At 43.5% G+C, this 11,305-nt stretch overlaps 1 protein-coding gene across 1 annotated transcript; it reads left to right on the top strand.

Moving 5' to 3' along the window:
• The first annotated feature begins 355 nt into the window (after nt 1-355).
• Nucleotides 356-904, top strand: LOC149837682 (UDP-glycosyltransferase 83A1-like). Its single transcript, XM_090008098.1, has one exon. It carries the CDS (start codon nt 356-358, stop codon nt 902-904), a length of 549 nt encoding a protein of 182 aa, XP_089864224.1.
• The last annotated feature ends 10,401 nt before the right edge of the window (nt 905-11,305 follow it).

Genomic DNA, 11,305 nt, shown 5'->3' with positions numbered 1-11,305 from the left:
GTTCGAGGGGGGAGGGGGGGGACATATAACCCTCTTCGCTAATTTGTGTCACCCGAAACTTGGTGACATTCACAAGTCACCACACCAGATGAGCGTAGCGCTTGTGGGCTGGAAAATAGCAATTTTATGAGAGAGACTTTGCTACCATAGGAAGCAAAATAGAGATTTTACAAGAGAGAGAGAGAGAGAGAGTCTGTGGTAGTTAACGAGATGCCTTCTTTTTTTGTTTTTGTTGTACTTATAAATAGCTTCTTATGCATATGGAAGATAAGGAGGAAATCTTGGCTACTAGGATGACAAAATAAGCATCTTTCATGTATATTGAACTAAGCAAAGTCCTTCATATATGGAGAACATGGTAGCAACTATTTGGCTTCATCCTCATATGCACGTTAGGCCCTTGCACATTTCAGGTGAAGTCACCATGGGAAGACCACATGCTCTGTTCGTCCCATTTCCTGCACAAGGCCATGTCAAGCCGCTCATGGAGTTCTCTCATCGCCTTGCCGATGATGGCTTCATGGTTACATTCGTCAACATCGAGTCTATTCATGCTCGCTTAATGGAGGCGTTGCCAGAAAACTTTTCCAGTGAGTACAGTGGGCGGATCCGTTTGGTGACCATACCAGATGGATTTGATCCAGATGACAATCGGAGAGACTTTGCGGAATTCACTCATTCGGTCCACAACATCATGCCGGGGTTTTTACAGGAGCTCATACTGAAGATCAATGAGAAGGAAGATGAGAAGATCACATGCATGATTGCTGATGGTATGATTGCAACTCTGCTGAGTGTTGCAGAGAAGCTAAACATCAAGAGGAGAGTGTTCTGGCCAGCTTCGGTCTGGTTTTTAGCCATCACCATGAAGATCCCCATGTTTGTCGGTTCTGGAGTCAGATGAAAACGGTAAACATCAACCCAAAGAATTGTTCATGACCAATCATAGTGTATTAAACTTATTATAATCAGGCGCCGTTGATCTCGATTTGGGTGCGTGCTACTTTGCACAAACTCAGTCTGCTCATCTAAAAGAGGTGACTCGTAAATGTGTTGTCACTAAGTTGACTGGACGTCATGAGTTCTAAACCCCCCTTGCCCCAAGGCTGGAGCTGGGTGTAGGCAAGGGCACCTGGGTTAATTTTTACACCAACGAACTTGGTGAGTGATGCGGTTTTCCCCTTGTAATTATCAAAAAGATAAGAAAAAAAGTTTCGATCCCTTGGTGAGTTATCATAAGTGCCAGCTGGACCAACCAGTTATTGCTGATAGATGGAACCTTGCACTGCTATTTCTCTAAATTTCGGCTCAAATTGGATGGTAAATGCAGGTAATCCTGATCTTTTGTGAGCTCTGAAGTTTGTAGTAAACTGGCAGTGACAAGTCATATAGGTCCTTGAATATCCAGCATAACATAGTTAACTCTGAAGTTCTTGCCTGCTTTATTTGAGATGTTTTAAAAAATTTCATATCTCACATTTTAGGAAGTAAAATATTGTCTTTTTTTTTTAGAGAGAGAAAAGAAATGATTTCATTCATCGGATGAGAAAATAAAAAATAAGTGGTCACTAGATGAGTGATGAGAAGACACCCAGGGAACAAAAATAAGAAGGCAGACAAGAAAACATAGAAACCATGAAGCCAAAGCCAACCAAATCACGATAGGACACATACATCCGAGAGCAGATCCAGTGCTCAGGGCCGAGTACTTTGTTAAGTACTCGGACCACACAAAACGAGGAAAATCACTGCGTGCAATGCCTGCCCATTGCCCATCACCCACAACAATTTTCTCTATTTTCACGACATCAATTTTCTGTGTTTTGTGTGGCTCGAGCACTTTGTTACCCGAGTACCGGATCTTCTCTCCATTCCCCTGCACAGTCGGGTGAGAGAGGCAGCAGAAAAACGCAGATGAGGAGCAACAGACAGAGGCCGAGACCGGGCTCCTCCGCCTGAAGCTGACGCTAGTAAAATCTTGTCAAATTAAACAAACAAAACAATACAAAAAGCAAAATTTGAAATTTTAAAATAAATTTATTAAATGAAACTACAGTTTTTTTCCGAGAAATTCATGATAAAAATGTACCTAATGTGATGTTTCCATTTTCATGATAAAACCATGTCATTTTCAACACATTGAAATATTTCACTTTTTTTAACTTCTACGAAACAATCACATCTTTTCCAAGATATTTTGGAAGTGTGGAGATATTTGTCACTATAGTTCCATAAGCCCATTAGTTTGTATGATTGCCTTCTATTGTGCCAACGTTAAGGTCACTGGAGCAACAGAGGGTGGAGATCTGATCTGGTACCCAGCCCAATGAACGGATGCCACACATCCATCCATTGGGACCAATCTTCCCGGTCCAGTGATTGTACTCACTACCTTGAGATGTACTTGGTCCCATCAGGATCTCCGCTCCAGAGATTAGTCTGTTGAATGATCCAAGGTCCCTAAGCATTATTTTGTAAATATGAACCACTATATCATCTGGATATGAGGGCAGTCATGGCTGAACGGGATGACCGGACGTTTCTTGAAAAGAAAGAGAATAAGATGACAAACATTTTATTGTGGCAGGGGATTTCAAACTAAATAACTAAACAATATAAAAAAAATGGTATTAGAATATTAAAAATAAATTGAAAGAAGAAACTAACGGTTTTTTTTCCTGAGAAATTGCTCACAAATTGCAAATGTCATTTTCTTTGTGATGTTTGTGTTCTAATGATAAAATTGTCATTATATTTTCAATATATTGAGATATTTTTCCAGTTCTCCACTTTTTATGAAACCGTCACATTTTTTACTGGACGTGCCTGAATGGAAGTACGGGTATTTCTTACATATTTCTATAATTTTCAAGGAAAACAAGGAGAAGAATCTGATGGTCATTTTGTTAGTGGCAGGGTTTCCAAAAGATGGTGCACCAATCCAACTCTCCGAGGCAATCCCAGCCCTGGACCCTGCTCACTTATGCTGGATCACCATGAAAGATCTCCAGCTACTCAAGAGCAGCTCTTTCACTACCTTCGGAAGTGTGCTGAAGCAATAAAAGGCATTGATCACATAGCCTGCAACTCATTTTCCGAACTCGAATCACCGGCGTTCGCGATCATTGGCAATGCTGTTCCAGTTGGTCCCCTTGTCTCAGCCAACCACTTCAAGCATCAGCCATCCTCATTTTGGCAAGAAGACTTGAGCTGTCTTGACTGGCTCGATCAACAGCCAGCTGGGTCAGTCATCTATGTCTCATTGGGAAACACCACAATGCTCGGCCAACACCAAATTGATGAGCTGGCACTTGGGCTTGAGCTCACTGGGAGGCCCTTCCTCTGGGTGTCTAGGCCCGGGTTCATGAACCGAGCTGATCATGCAGTCTACCCTGAAGGGTTTATAGACCATGTGGCTGGAAGTGGGCTTATTGTGGGGTGGGTTCCACAGAGAGAAGTGCTCTCACATCCTTTTGTATCTTGTTTTCTAACTCACTGTGGGTGGAACTCTACCATCGAAGGGCTAAGCAATGGGGTGTGCCCATGTTGTGTTGGCCTTATATTGCTGAACAGTTTCAAAACAGGACCTACATAGTTGTGGTGTGGAAGGTGGGACTGGGTTTGGTAAAGTGTGAAGATGGAATTGTTAGAATGGAAGAGATCAAGAGTAAAATGGAAGCATTGTTGAATGAAAGGATAAGGGCGGGAAGAGTGTGATGGAGGGTGGAGATTCTTTTAGGGGATTTCATGATTTTGCCCATGCCATGACAGGTGAACTCTAAATTTGTGTTTTATTTCCCTTTTTTTTTTGTCCTTTCCGTCTAGTTGATTGTATGGTGATAATTATTGGCAGCGTGTGGCTGTTCATGGGGATATTTGATTAAAAGTATTTTTTTTTATGAGAGGCACGCAGAAACTGCCCCCAAGCCCGAGGCTGGATCAGGTGCAATCACATTGCATAAAATGCATGTGCTGCTGCACCTGACCACCATCCATTTTTCTGACATCTTGTGAACTGTGGGGCCCAAGAGCAAATGGGTGGTTGTCAGGTGCAGCGGCACATGAACTTCCAATGTGATTGCACCTGATCTAAAATTGGAGCCAAAGACCTAATTGAGTTGGACTTGGCCTGTATTATATAAGGTCGCTATCGCTGTCACAGGCCTATTTCCTTCAATGGGCCAGCGCGGCGCAACGGTCCTTCCCACCGCCGCAAGCCTATTTGTCAGCTCGCTTGTCGATCGCGGAAGCTTGTAATCAGAGTGCAAGAGAGCAAGAGAGAATAGAGGGAGAGAAATTGCAATCACAAGAAGCAATCACAACGAGGGTGAACAAAAGAAAGCTCAATGCATTTACTTCATTCACAATTTTGCCCGTAGGCTATTACAGTTCAAGTATACGGGCTGCCCCTTCGGGGTATTGATTCACCTGAACAGGGCAGCTTACATCAGACTCAACAAAAGCAAAACAGACTCTAAGCGCAACTGTACACTGTAAGTCGCAAGGGAACATGCTCCCCCCTTCAAATCATGCGTCGTCCAAGGCTCCATCTATTTCGTGGTAAGCCCTGACTTCAGCCGAGTAGCGGCTGTTCATTCGAAATGCAGGCTTCCACGTTGATTCCGGTGTTTTCTCCCATTGCACCAAATATTTCTTTGCTTGTTCCAAGTAGTTGACCTTGTGGCGAAGGATCTGACTGAGGTGCTTCTCTGCCCGTTGTGCTGTCGGGGCCCTCTGCATGATGGGAGCGCGTTGTGGCACACTTTGTTCCAGGTCTCCATCATCTGGATGAAACTGCTTGAGGTTGCACACGTGGAACACTGGGTGCACCTTGAAGTTTGGGGACAACTCCAGCTTGTATGCCAGCTTGCCCACCTTCTTTGTGATGGTGAAGGGTCCCTCATACTTTCTGAGTAGTCCGCGGTGCCTGTGCGACCAGGATATAACTTCACCAACACTTGGTCCCCAACTTGGAACCCTGCGGGCCGACGGTGTTTGTCTGCCCACTTCTTCATTCTCTTTGCCGCTTTGTGTAAGAATGCCTTCGCCAACTCATTTTGCTCGTGCCAGTCGCGAATAAACTAATAGGCGAATGATGGCCTTCCCTTTTCTTGTGTGGCAAGAGTGTGCGGGGTCAGTGGCTGCTGCCCCGTGGCTATCTCAAACAGATTGTGGCCTAAAGACTCGCTCTTCTGCAGATTATAACAAAATTGTGCCACATCAAGGAGCTTCACCCAATTTTTCTGATTGGCACTAACAAAGTGCCTAAGGTACTGCTTCAGTATCCCGTTGATACACTCTGTCTGCCCATCTGTCTGTGGATGGAAGCTTGTTGAAAGCAGCAACTCAGACCCAAGTAGCCGAAATACTTCACGCCAGAACTTGCCCGTGAAGCGAGCATCGCGATCACTCACAATGCTCTTTGGTATGCCCCAGTGCTTCACCACATGCTTTACGAACAACTCTGCAGGGCACTCCTTGGAAGCTGGGATGGAGGTGGCATACTTTGAGAAACGATCCACCACAACCAAAATAGAACTAAGGCCCTCTACCCTCGGCAGACTAACAATAAAGTCCATGGAGATGCTATCCCAAGGACGTTCTGGAATTAGAGGCTCAAGGAGACCGACAACTTTGTGGTTTGTCCCCTTATCTTGCTGGCAGATGAGGCATGTCCGCACATACCCCTCAACGTCGTCTCTAATCTGCGGCCAATAGTAGCCGCGCTCAAGGAGTGCTAAGGTCCGCTCCTGACCAGGATGGCCGGCCCATAGTGTATCATGGCACTCCTTGAGTAGCTCTCAGCAAAGGCTTCCCCACCGTGGTACAAAGATGTGTTCCCCTTTTGTTACGAGGAGGCAATCCTGTAGCCAAAATCGCTGAGTCTTCCCTACCTGCGCTAGAGAAACAAGGTGTTGTGCGGTCGGATCGTGCTGCGTACTCTCGCGGATGTGGCTCAGCAATGCACCCTCCAAATGCACTTTGGAAGACTCCGCGCGCGCAACTGCCAGTTCAGCCCTACAGCTCAAGGCATCCGCCACAACATTGGTCTTTCCAACCTTGTACTCCAAGGCAAAGTCGAACTCAGCCAAAAACATCTGCCATCGAGCTTGTTTAGGCATCAACTTCTTCTGTGTCTGAAAATAGCTCGTGGCCACATTGTCCGTCTTGACGACGAACTCAGCACCCAAATGGTAGTGCCGCCAGGTCCTGAGGCAATACACAATGACGGTCATCTCACGTTCATGCACTGTGTAACGCCTCTCTGCATCCTTCAGCTTGCGACTCTCATATGCGATCAGATGACCATCTTGCATAATAACTCCGCCAATGGCAAAGTCTGAGGCATCAGTGTGGACTTCAAAGGGTCTCGAATGATCAGGCAGTCGCAGCACTGACTCCCTCACTAAGGCTTTCTTCAAGTCATCGAAGGCATCTTGGAACACTTTTGTCCAGAGCCATACCCGATTCTCCTTTAACAAATCTGTGAGGGGTGCAACAATGAGGGAATAACCTTCGATGAAACGCCGATAATAGTTTGCCAAACCGAGGAATGATCGCAATTCTGGCACTTTGCTTGGCGGAACCCATTCTTGGATGGCCCTTATCTTCTGCCCATCCATACGCAGCACACCACGCCCCACAACGTGGCCAAGGAAGTTGATCTCCTCCTGCTCGAAGAGACACTTCTCTCATTTGACACAGAGGTCATTCTCTTTCAGCACCTAAAACACTGTTCGTAAGTGCCCGACATGTTCCTCCATGTTGCTGCTATAGATCACGATATCATCCAGATAGACTACCACAAACTTGTCTAAGTTAGGGTAGAAGATATGGTTCATTAAAGTCGTGAACATGGCTGAAGCATTTGTCAACCCGAATGGCATTACTAGAAATTTGTAAGCACCATAATGGGTGACACAAGTTGTTTTCGGCTCATCACCTTCGGTAATCCTCACCTGCCAGTAACTCGATCGTAGATCTAGCTTGGAAAAGATAGGGGCACTGCCTAGCTGATCGAACAAGTCTGCTATCAATGGCAATGGGTACTTGTTCTTCACTGTGACCTTGTTCAAAGCACGGTAATCCACACATAACCGTTTAGAGCCATCATGTTTCATTTGGAAAAGGACCGGGGCACCAAATGGGGCTTTTGATGGACGAACAATGCCTGCGTCCAACATCTCGTCTAGCTGCCTGCGCAGCTCCTTCAGCTCAGCTGGCCCCATACGGTATGGAACCATTGCAGGAGGCTTCGCTCCCGGGGTCAACTCAATCTTGTGGTCGACCTCACGTCTTGGCGGAAGACGCTTTGGCAATTCCGGGGGCATCACCCCCCGAAACTCCTCCAATAGTGGGGCTAAGGTCAGCGGCATTGCTGCTTCTACCTTCCCTTCATCTACACACACTGCAACTAAGAATGTCTGCTCCCCATGCTTGACACCCTTCTTCAGTTGCATTGCCGATAACATGGAAGACTTGCCTTTCTACGTAAGGCACTGTACTGTGTGTGACAGGTCTGACCCCATGATCGTCAATGTGTTAAACTTTGGCAGCATCATAACATTCTGGCTTCGCAGAAACTCCATACCCAGAATCACCTTGAAATCGTCCAAATGCACCACAGAGAAGTTGGCTTTGCCGACCCAACTCCTCACTTGAGTAGCCACATCTCTTGCTTCACCAAGGATGGGATTGGTCTCAGAGTTTACTGTTTTGATAGTCCTCTGCTTTGGCCCAGTTTTCAAGCCCAACCGCTCTGCCTCTTCCCGCGAGACAAAGTTGTGTGTGGCCCCCGAGTCTACCATTGATGAAGTAGACTTTCCTTTCATAATGACTTATACGTACATAAGTTCCTTACTGACCTGCATGTTCTTAGCTGCGCAACTTCTAGCAGCGTTAATCAATCGCATGACCCCCATCCTTGGTTGTATGGTCTCAGTGTCACTGCATTCAGTATTGCTGCATTCTTCATGTGCAGCATTGGCTTGCCCGTCGTCCTTTACAAGGCGCTTTGGGCACTGCCTGGCGATATGTCTATCACCGCAGAATCAACATGTCACAACCGCACCCTTGTTGCTGTTGTTATGCTTTGTGAAGTTCTGTTTCTTTTCGGATTGATGGCGTGTCGACCCCTCACCTTTATCATTGTGTTGCTCATCCTTCTTGCCTCTGTGGTTAGGCTTCTTCCCAACTTTGGTTGATGGGGTGAAAGGCTTGCGCTGAGTGTCAACTAAGCGCTCTGCCTCCACATATGTATCTTCCAAAATACGGGGGTTGCTCCTTTCCACTTCAGACTGTGCCCATGGCTGAAGTCCCACAATGAACCAGTTGAGCATGTCGTCTTCTGGCATGTTAGGTATCTCCAGCATAAGCTTCTGGAACGTTCTGACATAGTCTTGCAACGAACCAGTGTGTTTGAGCTCACGAACCATCCGGTAAGCCTGTCTCTAGGCATTTCTTGGCATGAAGTAGTTGCGCAACTCTACTTTGAAGTCATCAAAGGTGTCTATCACACATTGACCCCTCTCCATGTCATTGCGCTTTCGCCTCCACCAAGCAATAGCATCACCATCAAGTAAGGCCGTTGCAGCCTTAATCCTTAGATCTTCAAGGGTCACATTCTGGATATCCAAGTAGTCTTCTACTTAGAACAAGAAGTTCTCAATGGCCTTGTTGTCATGAGAACCATTGAATTTTGCGGGTCTTGGCACATCAATCCTTGATGGCCTCTCACCATTTCTGTCATTTAGGGTCACCGTCCGCTGCAACGTACAATTCTTCAACTGAAGCTCCTCTACTTCAGTCTGCAATGCGGCCACTGTAGTCGTCAACGAAGTGACCTGCCCCATTAATAAGGTAACATGCTCTTGCAGTCTCGCCACCACATCATTCAGTCCACTGAATGATTCACATGCACGTGAAATCACTTCCTCATGCGAAGTCACCTCTTCCACCAGCTTGTTAACAGTTGCAACCAACTCTTCTTGGCCCCGAGGTGAACCCATCTCCTCAGCTTCAGCAACTGCCTTGCCTTTGGTGTTGCGCAAGTTTTGATAAGGAGCCATGATGTCTTGCTCACAAATCGCAGTCTATCGGCGTGTCTGACGACACCAACTCCAGAGTCCCTTCCCCAGCATGAGAACGGGCTCTGATACCACTTGTCACAGGCCCATTTCCTTCAATGGGTCAGCGCGGCGCGACGGTCCTTCCCACCGCCGCAAGCCTACTTGTCAGCTCGCTTGCCGATCGTGGAAGCTTGTAATCAGAGTGCAAGAGAGCAAGAGAGAATAGAGAGAGAGAAATTACAATCACAAGAAGCAATCACAATGAGGGTGAACAAAAGAAAGCTTAACGCATTTACTTTATTCACAATTTTTCCTGCAGGCTATTACAGTTCAAGTATACGGGCTGCCCCTTCGGGGTATTGATTCACCTGAACCGGGCAGCTTACATCAGACTCAACAAAAGCAAAACAGACTCTAAGCGCAACTGTACATTGTAAGTCACAAGGGAACAATGATCATGCATATAATTCAGAGTTTATTAACATTTAAATATGCATGATTTTATAAAATAATGTTTCAAAAACCTAATTTTATGTTAGTTTTCGAGTAAATGTGCTAAAATGATTTAAAAATAGAAAATGCATGAAAAATAGTTTTATTTTACATTTTTTTAAACATATTTTAGTTTTTTTTTTTATATTCATAGTAGTCTAGTGTTAGTTTTTAATTAAAAATTAAAAATAAAAAAATAGAGAAAATAGTTTTTAAAATCATTTTAAATGTTTGTTTTTTTAGAAAAGAAAAAAAATTAGTAGAATAGTTTTTATTTTCATTATAAATGAAATAAAGTTTTGTTTGTAATTTTTTTTTAATAAACCGGTTAACAAGGTTGTTGAATTTTAAAAAACTAAAAAAAATGAATAAGCAAACCGGCTGGAACCGGTTTGCATTGTTTTAAAACTAATTTTTTTTTCAACCGGTTCCAACCGGTTTGAGTTCTTTAAAACCCCCAAAATCGCAAAAAACCGGGCGCCTCTTCCATTCACGCCTGAACCGTCCTCTTTTCCCTCTTTCCCCTCTTTCCCTGTATTCCCTTTCTTCTCTCCTTCCTCCACCATCGCCGGTGGTTACTCCCCTTCCCTACCTTCCCTTTCTCCCTCTTTCTCTGTCAAATCTGGCAACCGGTGGTGGTGAAGCTTCAGTCCGGTGACAGCAGTGGTGGAGGAGGCTGCCACCTCTTCTTCAGCTTCTTCTTCATCACGGTAAGTTCTGATTTCTCCTCTTTTTCTTCAGTTCTTCTTCTTCATCCTCTCCGATTCTTCTTCTTCTTCTTTTTCTTCCGATCTAATTCATCTTCTACTTCTTCTTCTTCTTCTTCTTCTTCCATAAATCCTGTTCTTCTTCTCCTTCTTATTCTTCAAATCTTCTTCTGGTTGATTGTATATCTGTAAAACAGAAATAAAAAAAAGAAAAAAAACTGAAAGAAACACAAAAAGAAAAAAAAAACTCTCAATCCTTGTTGTTTCTAATTTTTTTAGTTGTCTATTCGATTGATTCCTTTGTAATTTTGTTTACTATAATCTTTTCTGTTTGATAGTTCAGTAGTTCCTTGTTTTGATTTTCTGAATTACTGATTTTTTTTTCTTTTGTTTTCTGTGTGTGTATGAATTACCGATTCATTAGTTTTTTTTCTTTTCATCTTGTAATTTTGATTTTCTGTGTGTAGTTAGTAATTCTGAATGTTTGATCTTTGCCTTTCTGATTTTTATGTTTACTTTGATTCATTAGTTGTTTTGATTTGATTTCTTGTTTTTTTTTTAATCTTGTTTTCATCTTTAGCATAAATCTGTTTTTCATTTTATTTCTTGATTGCTGTCATTTTTTTTATTTCTGTTTTCAATTACAAATGTTCATGTTTTCAGTTCAGTAATGTTTTGTTGCTTTCATTCCACGCATAAATTCTTATTTTGTTTCCATTTCTTTTACTTACTTGTTCATGTATTTTGTGTTTGCTTAATTCCGTAGTCTTTTTAATTTCTGGTTTGTTCAGTTAAGTTTTTCCTGTTGTTAACATTCATGTCATGTTTTTCATTTAATGTTTTTAACCAATTCAATTCTTGTTTTTATGTTTTGTCATCTTCCTGTTTTTCAATACAACTTAGTTTTCATATTCAAATTCTTGTTATTTTTACATTCTGATGTTTTGATTTTTCTTTATTTTCCTATTTTTGTTAAGTAAACTGTTAGTTAAGTGCTTGTAATCAGTTAGTTAGATTTCTTTCATATTTCTAGCATGT

Source organism: Nuphar pumila, chromosome 5 (assembly GCF_984573655.1).
Source record: "Nuphar pumila chromosome 5, dmNupPumi1.hap1.1, whole genome shotgun sequence".
NCBI lineage: Eukaryota > Viridiplantae > Streptophyta > Magnoliopsida > Nymphaeales > Nymphaeaceae > Nuphar > Nuphar pumila.
This window is presented reverse-complemented; position numbering and strand designations above follow the sequence as displayed.

Excerpts from the sequence above, each read along its gene's own strand:
- LOC149837682 (XM_090008098.1), top strand. The coding sequence starts at position 356 with ATGGTAGCAACTATTTGGCTTCATCCTCATATGCACGTTAGGCCCTTG.